Below are 12,803 nucleotides of genomic sequence, written 5' to 3'. Positions count from 1 at the left end.
TGCCGTGTTTCAATTTCATGACGAATTACACTTTTTTTTTATTAAAAAACGTTTATTCACTCATTTGAGTGGCGCGATGGGGCGTTGCTTGACGACCGACGTGAGTACAAGTGCCTCGAAAAACAACCGAAGCGATCGCGAAAATGATAAAAAATGGAAAATCCGTTTTGTCGCGTTCCTGGACGAGAAATTCTTTTCCTTCGATCACGTTGATTCCCATTTTTCTTCATTGATGAAAATTCGTCCATTTTTTCAGTCAGTTTTCCTGCCTCCGGCTAAGCTGAAGGAGTTATACAGACCCCTCGTGATAAGCGGTCCCCCCTCTTACGGCCCCAGAGTCAAGATCCACGACTGGTTGTTCCCCTTTAGATCTACGAGATTCCAATCACGATCATCACCCCTGAGATTACGAAATTATTATTATTCCCTGCTCTGAGACATTCGAACGTTGCAGGCAATTGCGTTCGCTCGAGGAAACAAGCGGCAGGAAGAAGAAAAATTTACGTCGATCGACGTACAGACGTCTCGGGACGGACGACGAGCCAATCGGAGTTTCCACTACTCGCGCTGCCACCGAACAAATTCACACTGCGACTGGATACGAACGAGACCAGCGGCATCGCAGTTTGCTCAATTTTTACTCGTTCCCACTCACCGAGTATGCCACCATCGCGGTCACTTTTCTGCCACTTCATTCCAGACTTCAAAGTTTCAACGCATTTTCTTCCATTCAACTGGCAACGAGACTGCCAAAAATTGCGACTCCGCTCGAGACGAAAATGCAAATTTTCCGATTTTCAAAATTCTTGCAAACGAATTTTTAACTCGATGAAAAAAATGAATTTTTATCTCCACTAATACCACCCACCCCCTTCAAAGGACGAGCGAACACAAGCGAGCTTTCGATTGGACTGATCTGGAGCGTCCAAAGCCCATCGAGCCCACCGATTATCGAACAACTTTGAGGGACGATTTCCCATGCCACTTCGATATCCCACCCCGAGCGCCCTGGGGATCGGATATTCCCGACGTGCCCTGGATGCTCTACCGTCGAATCCTCGGCTACAACAGCCACGACCTCGGACGACGTTCCGGCATGAACAAATTTTTGGACGACAATATGGAAATGCAGAACCGAGCAGCCGCGTCCAAAATGGCCAGATTCGTGTCTTACGATCCGGCGAAACGTTGCTACACCGACACGAACAAATACAGCGACGCTCTCTTGAATAATTGCACGAAAAGTTAGCGAGGCTCCCAAAAGTGAGGGAAATTCAGCGACTCTGAGACCGGCGCCTTTGAAACTCTGCAAACACTTTTTCTATACGATCACGAATTTGGAAGGGAAAATAAACGTTTGGACGAAATAAAAAACTTTCGTATTTTCTTTTTCTTTGCAATGTAAAATAAGTTTTATTACTTTACGTATTAAGGGTACAGTTGTGCACTAGATTCATTGATTTTTAGGTTTTTCTAATGGCTTCAGTTGCAGAAGTTCGTAGTTTATCGATCGATGCTGACGATGATTCTCGCTACTCGTGATTGCGACCGAATCGCATGTGTCCGTAGTCGTCGAATCGATCTCGTTTGCCGAATCTCATGTGGCCGTAATCGTCGAAGAGTTGGCGTTTGTTCAGCTCCATCGAATCTTCGTCCTCGACGACGAACTCGTCGCCAGAATACCTGCGAATTTCACGATTTTCATCGTCTCTCATATGCTCGTTTTCGTTTTAATGGACTCCAAAATTTTATCGTTTTTTTTTGTTTTTTTAGTAAAAAAGCTCGAAGAATTTTCCTCGAATGATTTTTTCCTCGGAGATGCTGAACGAGTTGACGCCAAAAAAGAAGAACTTTCGAAAATCGCTTGGAAAACATTCAGCGTTTAGATTTGCTGAATTATTTCGAATCGAACCCGGAAAGTACAAACCCGCGGGACGGCAGACGATTTCGAAACCTCCGATGAAGGTTGGGCGCGATTTCGGCAGCGGCCTCACAGAATCCGCAGAGTAAAACGCCGAGAGCCATTAGGCAGACGATGGTGGTGGGGATGAGCTTCATGTCAATGAGTTCAAAGGTCAGTCGGTCTTGAAATCTACGGAAAATAGAAAAAAAGCGGTTTTAGTGGAGCAGCAGCAAGCTCGCGGAGATAAAGTGCGCGGCAGGAGAAGGCTTACCCACGATCTTTCGCGAACGCCGGATGCCGAATGAGTGTTAAGAGCGGACTCGTTGTCGGGGACTTTTATACACTCCAGTCTACGTTCTCCCTGGAGAATTTTCCGCGAATTTTAATTCGCCTTCTCGGAGCGGAGGATAAACAATTTTGCCGGGGCGACTCGATGGCAGCATCATCCCCTTTGAGCTCGCTCAATATTCACCGCCGCATTTCCTTATGATTGGCAGGTAACGTAACTCCGTTAACTTCGTACGAGAAGCCAATTTTTCTTTCGCCTCTCGGGTAGCTTTACGCTTTACGCTCGCGATCAGCAGCGAGACCAATCCGGATTGACGCTTTTAGGTTCGTTTCGAGCATCGAGTCTCGTTGAAACGAGTGGGAAGCTCTCGTCGAACTGGGAATTACTTCAGGTCGCTGCAATTTCTTCTCTCATTCGTGTTCCTTTGACTTTGTAGTCTGAGGCAAAAAATGAGGCAGATTATAAAACTAAGATGGACACGGAACGCGAAAATGTGCATTCGGCCATTTTCTTCAATCGATCAAATGCCTGAGCTATCTAGTATAACGTTGTCTCGAGGTAGATCATGTCCGAAGGATCGTATCTTATGTGTGTCAAAATTCGATTAATTTTTACTCCCTAATTAAAGATGTAATCACTTTAAATTAATGTCAGACTTAGTAATTCGAAATAGTAAATAAATTTTTTCAATTTATCTTTTGGCATAGGAAATTATAAGGCATTGATTAATCGGGGACCCACCATTGACCGAACCCGAAATTTCATTTTTTTTAAAAGTTTTTTTAAAAGACAGAAGGCTGTGACAGGAATGAGCCAGGCCAAGAAGAAACGAAATGCCGAAATAGGCAAATGTGAGATTATACGAGTGCTCGTTACCAATTTCGTTCAATCTTTAACGTAATATATTTTTATCACTGGTAAGACAATCGTCTCGAATTTTTTCCCAGACCTTCATTGTATACTTTATTGTCGAAATTTATTTACGCATTGTTTTTCTACGCATAGTCCCTGTGTATTTTTCTTCATATTTAAAGACGTTCATCTCAATAACGAATGAGACGAACCCTTTAAAATTTGATATGCGTGTCAGTCGACTGCTCATTTAAACTCTGCGCAAATTTCAAGATTTTCTTACGAAAATCGTTCCGCGCATGAACTAGCTCAATTGAATTTTTCATCGCGAATGTCAAGCTCCGAATGAGTGATGTCTAAACCGTGGGCATCCTTGGGAGGGAACGTAATGAGTTTCGCGGGAAAGCTCTAATGAGATAAAAAGGATGACACAAGCCAGTATTACGAGAGCATTCGTAGTGTGACAGGTTGAATAATCGAATCGACGCTTATTGATGTATATACTGGGTAAGTCGTGCGGGGCCGTCGTCGTAAGGTACGATTTGAATCTGGTGTGAAAAGTACTGTGGCATTGCACAAGCCCGGCGAGGGTCACGGTCATAGACACGCGAAGCTTGCGTAATGAAAGATCGGTAAACGGCTTTACGGGTTTCTGCGGTGCTTCGGGATGCGACGCAGCTATAAATCTGGGTGCAGCGCGAGCTCCGATCCGCAGTTACGACTCGTCAGCCGATCTGTCAAAAGATTTTGTTCATCCCCTTTAGAGAGAAAAATATTTTTCGTTTGAAATTCGGGTAGAGGTAGTTCGTTTCCTCATCGTTGCCCGGCTCCCCTCAACGAGTTGTTGATCAGTGAAGATTCAGAAAATGGCGATCGCGATGACCGAGGAAATGGGGGCTTCGCTGCATCGCGGCCTGTCGGAGTGGTGGAGCGAGGAAACCGAGTACATTTTCCAGAGGATTGAGCGATGGGCGGCCCTGGCGCGAGGCTACAATCGCCTGCGTTCCCAGAGGCTGTCGCGGGGGCGTTTGACGATGCAGGAAGAGCAGGAGCCTCGGTGGAGCATCTCGTCGAACAAGATAGTGATCGAGGACCCGGACTGGTCGCCGCGTTTTCACAACCTCCGGAGATCCCATCGAAGGAAGTCCCGCACCGATGAGAACTGCCGCATCAATTGTTGCGGCACTTTCAATTACCAATCGAGCTGCAACCTCGACAGCAACTGCCTCGAAAACTATCGCTACGATCACAGCATTTATTTCAAAACGATCGGCGACATCAAGAGTTCCAAGAGGGACGGAGCTTCGGTGAGCGACGAAGAGAACGAGGGAGCATCCGGCGACGAGCGGGTCGAGTGGGAGGCCAAAAGTCCGATCCAACTTTTCGATGAATTTTGCAACAACGATGAGCCCGTGGAGGATCCTGTTTACAAAGTCCCCGACGACGATGCCGGCGTGCGTATTCGCGTCAACGGTTTCTCCTTCGACGAGAGATCGAGCTTCGACGAACCCCGAGATCGAGCAAAACAGAGCGTTTGGCCCATCGTCGATCTCTCCAAACTCAGCCTCGACGTCGATTCCCAAAACGATAACTCCACCGACGAACCCACTCGCATCGACAACTGTGACGACCTCAACAGTCGAAACAGCGACTACGATAACAACAATTCCGACGAGAGCAACCTCGACACGACAGAAAAAATGATCCAACTTCAACTCAGTCAATTAACGACCAACCAAACGCGCTTAGACTCGAGCCTCCAAACTCTCGACAATTCAATTACCTCGCCCAAGAATCATTCGACTTTACCAAGGATCACGAGCATGAGGAGATCCAGAAGAAGCTCGAGGAAAGTTCGACAACCGGCGGTCGTCGGTGACAACAACGTTCTGTGGCCGAGTGTTTTGCTCAATTACACGAAAAACGCCGACAACTCGGCCGTCTCGCCGCACCACTATCGTGCATTTCAAGTCAAATAAGCCACGACTTTCTTTCATTTGGTTTTGAAACACTTCAACGACGAAGATTCCTCAATATTCTTAATAATTGCGGGGCATTTTTATTTCGTGTATTCTCCGATTAAAATGTTGAGAAATTCCGATAAGCGACTTGTCAATGAATCTTCACCACGGTCATTGTACAAGGCACTGCAGTTTCGTTCGTCTTTGGTTTTCCATTTTTTTTCTCAGCATTCCGGTCGGCCAGAAAAAATCTGGCTCAATGAATCCAACGTTGGCGAGCTTGTTTTTTTTCTCTGACAAAAAGGTCCCAAGGCACGAATATTATCCTGGTGATAAAAACGGTTATCAGCTTAGCCGCACGTAGAATCTGTGATCGGCATCCTTCAACGATTTTTAATGTTGTTTTATTGGTGATAAGAGTGAGCGTGTTATGTAACGAGATGAGTCAATAAAAATACTTGAAAATTTGAAACTGTTGCTCATTCGTCGTAAATTGGAGCTTTTTCTTCGGATTTTCATTTGTTTTTCATTTTATTTTCTCACTGACGAACAAGCTCGCGTTGAAAAGTCGCGCGGGCTTCTTTTTTGTTGGGTCGAATTCCCTCGAAAGCAGAGAATCGTTGATTTGGGTGAGCAAATTTCTACATAAAATTTAGCTCCGATATTCGTCTTTGCATTCCAGGATTATGGCCAAAAGTACAATCGAATTGCTCAGGGAGTTTTCACGTGTTGTCGCACCCTCTCAATAGCTCCGAGCATTAATTGTTCTCGCAGTAGATTCCTGCGGATTTCTAATTAACAAATGCATCTACGTGCGCTATTGTGGACCGTTTGCGGGACGTGAGAATTGGAACGCATGCGCCAGCTCGCTGAGAAGCCACGCACGCAACTTCGCATCCGGAAAGCGTACAAATCGATCGTTCGTACGTGAGGCTGGTGTCGGTTTCGCGGTTCTACGTTTAGTTAAAAAAGCACAGCAAAGAGAAAGTTGGATTTCGGAAGGAAAGGAGTATTTTTGTCGAGGTCGTTGAAGGAACCGGAAAAATGGGCAAACGCTTGGAAACTATAGCCGCGATGGCTTGCATGACGACTCTCCTGATGCTCTTCAATTTCGCCTTCTGGGTAAGTCGAAGCTATTTAGAGTGATGCAAGAATTTGAGAAGCTTCGTAGAGCATGAGAAATGAAAAACCCGACGGGCGTGACCGGGTCAGGATTTTCGTGGCCATCTGTTGCGCAACATCCCCGGGAAAAATCAATCTCAACATTCGACCGGTTTCTTTATGCATTTCCTCTTAAATCGATCATTTTTCCTGAATTTTTTTTCAATTTTTCATTCTCAACGATCACCCTTTTTTTTTAAGAGACTCTCAAAGGCCTGGTGCTCTAATTAATTTAATTGCTTCCCGATGAGACTCGCAGAAGTACTTTGCTTCTCACTTTCGGAACATTTCCCATCAACGGCCGGAACTCCAGCTTCATTATCGCCCTATCACCGAGTTCGAGAGCAGCCGGCTGCTGATAGAATCATTAGGAAATGGGAAATGTGACGCGAATTAATATATGATTCATTGCCGTAGCACGAACCCTTCCGACGATGACGCGTTCAAACTGAAATTTTAAATCGCGAAACAAAAAAATGAAAAAAATAGACCTGAAAAATCTCTTTCAGTCGTTTATTTTCATCTGTTTATCGATCCAAAGAGATTATTTTATCGCATTAATTTGCGATTGCAAAATGGTAGGAAAACAGCAAAAATTATTGTGTACAAACTTCATGAATGTAAAACTGTCACCCTTCGATCATTCGGTCACTGCCACGATGTCCATTTTCACGAAAATGGTCAAAAGTTCAAGGGCACGAGTCCACGAATTATCATCATTGTGAATTTTTCGATGTCAAGTGTTCCGGACTTCTGATGCTTTGCGTTGGAATTGGGATGAGAATACAACTGCGAGACTATGTTGACATGAGCGTCGAGGGCAGTGGAGCTGCCTTGTTAGCCCTCGCCTGTCTCGGTGCTCTCGTCGTAGTTGCTGCAACTCTTGCCTGTTGCTGCACAGCCCGAGGTCATCCAGCGTTGCTCTATCTCGTGAGTATCACGGTTTTCTTAAGTAAACCAAAAAGTCTAATCGAGCTTTTCGTTAGAAAGTGAGACTTTTTTTCGACAGAAAATAAAATCTTAACATCGATTTTTTCGACATTTTTCCCGACAAATTCTTTCGCGAAGAAAAAATTCTCGTTCGATGAAAACTCAAATAAAATATTTCTTACTCGATGCCTCATAAAATCACCGTAAAGTTTAGTGCCTGGAAGTTAAATCCCTTGAGGTAACGGGCGTCCGATCGATCGGAGTTTTTATTCCCTGGACGTTCCCACCCTTCTTACTAGGCGACCTACAACTGTGTTTACCTGAAACACGCGATGCATCGCGTCAACTCACTTTTTATGCAGTCCGATGCTTGCCGACTGCGAAGTTTGTTGACTTTTTTCAAAATCCTTGTCAATTATCGTGCTGATCGGAAAATATTCGACAAAATAGATTATTCTCGTTGGAGCACTGACAGAAATATGTTTCAATACAAATAAGCAGTAAATTCGATTCCAGTTGCAATAAAATATGAATATTTAACCGTTTCGTAAGTCACGAAGTAATAAAATGCGAAAGATACAATTTTCTATCAACATTTCGAAGTGGATAATCGACCTTTGTCATGCAACAGTACGGAGCCTTCTTGGCAGTGGTAGCGCTCCTCGAGCTCGGAGCCGGAGCCTCGGTTTACGCTTATCGCAATGCTCTCAACGAGGGCTTCGACCAGAGCTTGAACGACAGTCTCGCGGCCTATAACATCAATCCTGACAAAACGAGCCATATCGATACCATCCAGACGACGGTGGGATAAAAATTTGTCAAGTTTTCTTTCTCGACTTTGCTGTCGATAAATTTGTGATTTGAAGGCGTTAATTTATGGGTTTATCGACGCAGTTGCATTGCTGTGGAAATCGGGGGTACACCGATTGGTTGGACTTGAAACCCCCGAAGGAAGTTCCGACGTCCTGCTGCATACTTCCGGATTGTGATTCCAAAAATCCTGATGTCATTTACACCGAGGTGAGTCAAACGGAAATCAACGTTTTTAGTTGTTAATTGGGAGTAAAAAAAGGAAAGAATTTTGATAATTCGAAGACTGTAAACGTTTGAGAAACTCTAAAACGAAAGAGGGTTTCGTTGCATTGGAATGAAACTCTTTTTTTCTTTTTTCAGGGCTGTTACAACCGAGTGATCGACTTTATCAATGGCAACATCGGTCCCGTCGCCGGCACCGCGATTGGAGTTGCGTTCTTTCCGTTGGTTGGGGTCTTCTTAGCTTGTTGTTTGGCGAGCAACATTAACAAAGCGAAATACGAGCAGGTAGCTTAGAACTTGGCGGACTGTCAATTAGCGGTTCCGAATATTTTTTATTTGGTGAGGGAGAGAGCGCGCGGGTTGAAGGGAGGCCAAGGAATCAGCGTTTTCACTTAAATTCGTCAATTTTCCTCAAGACGTGTTATTTCAGAATCTGAATTTTATTTTTCTAAGCTTCTTCGCATTGATTCTCGATCTTAAAATTCATCGTACACTCCTCGAGTCGTTTCCATCCGTAAGCACTTTGAATTCGTCGTGTCCTGTGCCAATTAAGGTTGTTCAATGTGAGGAAAAAAAAACTCAAAAATTAACTCCAAAAAAATATCGACACATTCCATTCTAATAATGTCCAAACTTTGAAACTTTCGTAGTTCAAACTTTAGCAGTTTGTCAAAAACTAAATGCACTCTCAAACTACTAGTCGGTTAATTCTGTTCACTCTTGAAACGTTCGCTCGGTGTACGTTCAACATTTCTTCCTAAACCACCGGTGGACGGTCCCGTGGAAAGAAACTTTGCAGTGAATCGTAACAAAGTTTCGGGACCCATTCGTCCCAGGAATCGAATTACGATTTATGCGGAGCACGAATCGGCGAAGTGATCGTTTTTATCCAAAAATCTTAGCTGTTTATACCAAAAATGTGTTTTTTTTTAAATCGTTACCATTATTTTTGTAATCAATTTTATTAAGTGTCACGATTTTTATCTTTAAGGCTCACAACATTTTCTTCCATTATGTTTATCGTTGGAGACGTTTCAACGATTTTTTAAAATCGTTGAAAAAAATTGCTTCTCCTTCAACGACAGTAATTTTCTATTTCTAATTACTGAAGAAATATTTCCAAATATTTTTCATTGAAATTAGTGCCCTTAAGAACTTTTCCCCTCGAATAATAATACTTACAAGGACGCTTTCGTTGAATAATAATTACAACGAAAGCGTCCTTGGAAAGGTATTGCGACCGGTGGTTACTTCGCACTCGTCTGTCACCATGAATCGTCTATTAACCTTCAACGTTCGTGATTAAGCTCGAAGTGTCAAAGAATCGCGATGAAATCTTATCGAGAGCTTTGAAAAGTGTATTCATTGAAGCGACATGCGTTCAGGCACTACGCAAAGTATTAAAATATCCAATATAAAGAAAGAATCGAAGGACGTGTCATTAAGAAAAAGTATGAAGGTTACTTCGTTGCGAAAAAGAATTGAAAAATTGTATATCGAATAGAGAGTCAATTAACCGAAGAAACTGCATTTTTATTAAACAGAAGGAATTGATTTGATGATCAAACACACGTGTTAGGTTGAGCGAGTAAGGACTTGAGCCAGCGTATTTATGCATTCGATCTCTGTGTTGTAAAATATCGAGTTTATTCACGATTATGGCGCTGAACGTGAAATCACTGTCAAAGTGTCGTAAGCACTTTTCACTTAAACGTCAGTGCTAGTTAAACATTTTCAAAGTTTACGAATTTAACAAATGATGTGTTGTTGTCTGATACCATATTTTACTTCTATATACAAACATAAAAATATATTTAACTATTTAAATCTCCTATTGTATGCCCAAATCGAGGAGAATCCAATTGTTATACTGCGTTTCGTAATAAAATTTCATTTCGTTCAAACTCAAAGGCATGTTACGTATTTTCTCAGTGCACGTCGATCAGCACAAAAGTTAATTGTAGTTTAAACGAATTTTTTGAGGGAATAATCGAGAAGAATGATTTGGTTGATTGATAAATTTAACGATGTTATGATTCCTGTAATCGAACGTATATTCCTCTTTCTCCTCGTAGGAATTGAGGTTTTGTAAACGTGAATATGTTACTCATGTAATATCCTACAACGATAAGCCTTAATAAATACGTCTATGTTGAAGTCAAAATTCGCGGTTTTGGGGATTCGTAACACTTCCATGAAGCGATCCTGCAGGTTCGCAGGGACGAGCTGAATTAGCTGAGAAGTAAAAAATTCCCTCGTTATCGACTGTCAATTGACGCGTGGAAAATTTAACATGCTTTTTTATCGTCGTTAATATAACCGGTAAGAAAATTATGCGTCACAAAGATTCCTACGAGGGTGGTCCTGATGTGGTTCGCTGCGTTATCCACCGTAGATAATTCTTCACCTCGTGGCACGTGGAGTTTGCACCTCTCGTATCGAGATGGCGATTCGAGCCTGAAAATGCGCGCCCTTCATTCGAAAATTCGGTTTTCTCAAATTTACGGGGTTAGTAAACACGGAATTTGTGAAATTAACCGAAATTCTGGAATTTCTGATCGCACAAGCTAGTGTGCACAGCAAGTGTTGCAGCTAACTTCTGTTCCGAGATCGAGAGATGCCAAGTTCAGAAAAGCCATTTTTTTCTCGGTGTTGGCCCTTAAGGATTCAATGTTTTGGTAAAAACTGCGATCGTTCGTGTCGATTCGCTAATTTTCGAGCTTCGTCCGATCTTCGGAACGTTGATTAATTACGAATTATAAAACTTCGTCGATCAGTCAGTGTTGGAAGCTCGTCGTTGCTACTTTCGTTGAAGAAAGTTGATAGCTCCACTAGCGATATGAGTGTTCGATCGACCGAGCGTCGTTGCGGAGTTGGAACGTTGCGAGAAACCGTTTTTTCTTTATTATTCGTGTTGGGGCAGGGTCTGGTGGGCGGATACGGTTGAGGAGATGGGTTCGGGGGGAAAAAGCAAAGGAGGAGGATGAAGATGGGAAAAGGGTGGAGGGAGGGGTACAGAGAAAGAGGATAATTATCAATCACGTCGAATGTGGTTTGGAGATGTGGTGCATAATTAAGTGAGACAGCTGGTAAGCGATAATCGGAGGTTGTTAAGCGGAGGAAGAGAGTCGAACGGTTGGACAGGTGAGCGAGGGGTGGTTAGCGCGAGGAGAGCGAGGGTGGCGGGAGTCGAGGATCGTGCGTTCGAGGAGGGATGTAAGGTCGATGGCATAAGCTCATGCATTATTTCGCACGCGAATATATCGATGTGAGAAGAAAGTTGGTCGATGGGCGGGAGGGATTGGTGGGAGAGAAAGAAACGTTGGTGCGTACCAGAGCACGATATCGGTTGGTACTCGAAGGACTGATGACGATAATGAAAGTGGGATATAAATGAATGAAAAAATGTGGCACGGCTCAGGCACACGCGGAAGAAAGAGAGGCCGGAGGTGAGAGGGAGTGAGGAAGAGTAGACACGAGTGTATAGGATCTCTTGACGCGTGCATCGATGTCCACCACTCCCAAGGGAAATCCACTTCATGATGGGAATCCCATTATTTCCCGAGCGATATAAAAGTAGGTAGTCCAGTGAGCAGTCGTCCTCGTGCTGTCCAGTCGAGGCTATTCCAACGCCCGTTCTGGTCATTTTCTCTTTCCATCCCTCTGGCTGCTCCTCCTCTTTCGCTCTGTTTCTCTGACAATATCTCTTTTTCACCAACGCCCGTGGCTCTTTCCTTCTCGCACACTCCTCATCCTATTTCTCCTCGTCTTTCCCACCCCCGCGTCGTGCATATACGGACGAGGTCCCTTTTGCTCATTCCATCTCTCGTCGTGCCGGGCGCACAAACGGCACGGCACACCAACGACAGAATATATCCCAGAAACGCGCTCTCCTCTTCGTCTCTGGATCATCCGATCTCCCTCGCTCTTCTCATCCTCGTTTACTCCCCACAGGCGCTCCTCTTCCTCTCTCTCTCTCTCTCTCTCTCTCTCTCTCTCTCTCCTTCCAACTCCATTCGTCCGACGTCGCGAGAGCTCCGTTCCGTCTCGTTCGATCTTTCTCCCTCTCCCTCGCTCTCTTTCTCTCCGACGAATACGTCCGCTGACCAGAGCCTGCCGCGAGTCCCGGACCTGCCAGCAGAATCGTTTTTATTGTAGTTCAATACCGTATTATACGTTACCGGCAGAGCCACGAGGGCTCCGCTTATTCGCAGATCCTCCTGGTTCCATCACCCGAGGCAGCTGATGGTCTTCTATTTATTTCTGAGTGTTTTAATGTATATACATACACACCCGGGCATCTGTGCTTTTGTACATCTATAGACAGGCTCGAGAGTAGTCCTTTAACAGTACACGTACACAGAGCCTGGAGAGAACATTCACCGATGTAGCAGGTATGGATGAGCAGGCTAAAAACGAAACGTCGATCCCGTTCGATCTCCAACAACCCCGTATCGATCTTGTCTCATCCTTCGGTAATGCTCCACGATCCACTTTGTATCTCAGCCTACGTCCCATCTGGGAATATCAACTATTCCTAGGAGGAGGCTCGATCTTTTTCACTTTCGTATTTTATCATTTTGGCTCGCGTCATATTCGTTTGTCTTTTGAAGGAATTGAAAAATGAGCAGAAACGTTTAACAACCTGAGATTAAACACTCCCTTGACGACT

At 44.1% G+C, this 12,803-nt stretch overlaps 3 protein-coding genes across 3 annotated transcripts; 2 read left to right on the top strand and 1 right to left on the bottom strand.

Annotated features, from left to right (window-relative positions):
* Positions 1-1,371: 1,371 nt before the first annotated feature.
* Dsk (Drosulfakinin) lies at positions 1,372-2,333 on the bottom strand. The gene is made up of 3 exons (XM_043418579.1): positions 2,175-2,333; positions 1,928-2,092; positions 1,372-1,683 (listed from the first exon to the last, which is right to left on the bottom strand). Exons 2-3 carry the CDS (start codon positions 2,056-2,058, stop codon positions 1,533-1,535), a joined length of 282 nt encoding a protein of 93 aa, XP_043274514.1. The 5' UTR covers positions 2,059-2,092; positions 2,175-2,333; the 3' UTR covers positions 1,372-1,532.
* A 1,408-nt stretch (positions 2,334-3,741) lies between these two features.
* On the top strand, positions 3,742-5,477 carry LOC122410825 (uncharacterized). Its single transcript, XM_043419265.1, has one exon. The coding sequence runs from the start codon at positions 3,911-3,913 to the stop codon at positions 5,021-5,023; it is 1,113 nt and encodes a 370-aa protein (XP_043275200.1). The 5' UTR covers positions 3,742-3,910; the 3' UTR covers positions 5,024-5,477.
* A 137-nt stretch (positions 5,478-5,614) lies between these two features.
* On the top strand, positions 5,615-10,295 carry LOC122410826 (tetraspanin-7-like). The gene is made up of 5 exons (XM_043419266.1): positions 5,615-6,127; positions 6,908-7,096; positions 7,728-7,898; positions 7,991-8,116; positions 8,270-10,295. Exons 1-5 carry the CDS (start codon positions 6,050-6,052, stop codon positions 8,423-8,425), a joined length of 720 nt encoding a protein of 239 aa, XP_043275201.1. The 5' UTR covers positions 5,615-6,049; the 3' UTR covers positions 8,426-10,295.
* The last annotated feature ends 2,508 nt before the right edge of the window (positions 10,296-12,803 follow it).

This window comes from Venturia canescens, chromosome 5 (assembly GCF_019457755.1).
Source record: "Venturia canescens isolate UGA chromosome 5, ASM1945775v1, whole genome shotgun sequence".
Taxonomy (NCBI): domain Eukaryota; kingdom Metazoa; phylum Arthropoda; class Insecta; order Hymenoptera; family Ichneumonidae; genus Venturia; species Venturia canescens.
The sequence above is the reverse complement of the archived record's forward strand: the minus strand, read 5'-3'. Positions and strand labels throughout refer to the sequence as shown.

Bases quoted from the DNA above. Each gene is read 5' to 3' on its own strand.
- Dsk (XM_043418579.1), bottom strand. From the start codon at position 2,058: ATGAAGCTCATCCCCACCACCATCGTCTGCCTAATGGCTCTCGGCGTT. The intron at 1,684-1,927 runs GTTTGTACTTTC...TGAAATTCGCAG, and splicing joins AATCGTCTGCCGTCCCGCGG to GTATTCTGGCGACGAGTTCG.
- LOC122410825 (XM_043419265.1), top strand. From the start codon at position 3,911: ATGGCGATCGCGATGACCGAGGAAATGGGGGCTTCGCTGCATCGCGGC.
- LOC122410826 (XM_043419266.1), top strand. From the start codon at position 6,050: ATGGGCAAACGCTTGGAAACTATAGCCGCGATGGCTTGCATGACGACT. The intron at 6,128-6,907 runs GTAAGTCGAAGC...TTCGATGTCAAG, and splicing joins TCTTCAATTTCGCCTTCTGG to TGTTCCGGACTTCTGATGCT. The intron at 7,097-7,727 runs GTGAGTATCACG...GTCATGCAACAG, and splicing joins ATCCAGCGTTGCTCTATCTC to TACGGAGCCTTCTTGGCAGT.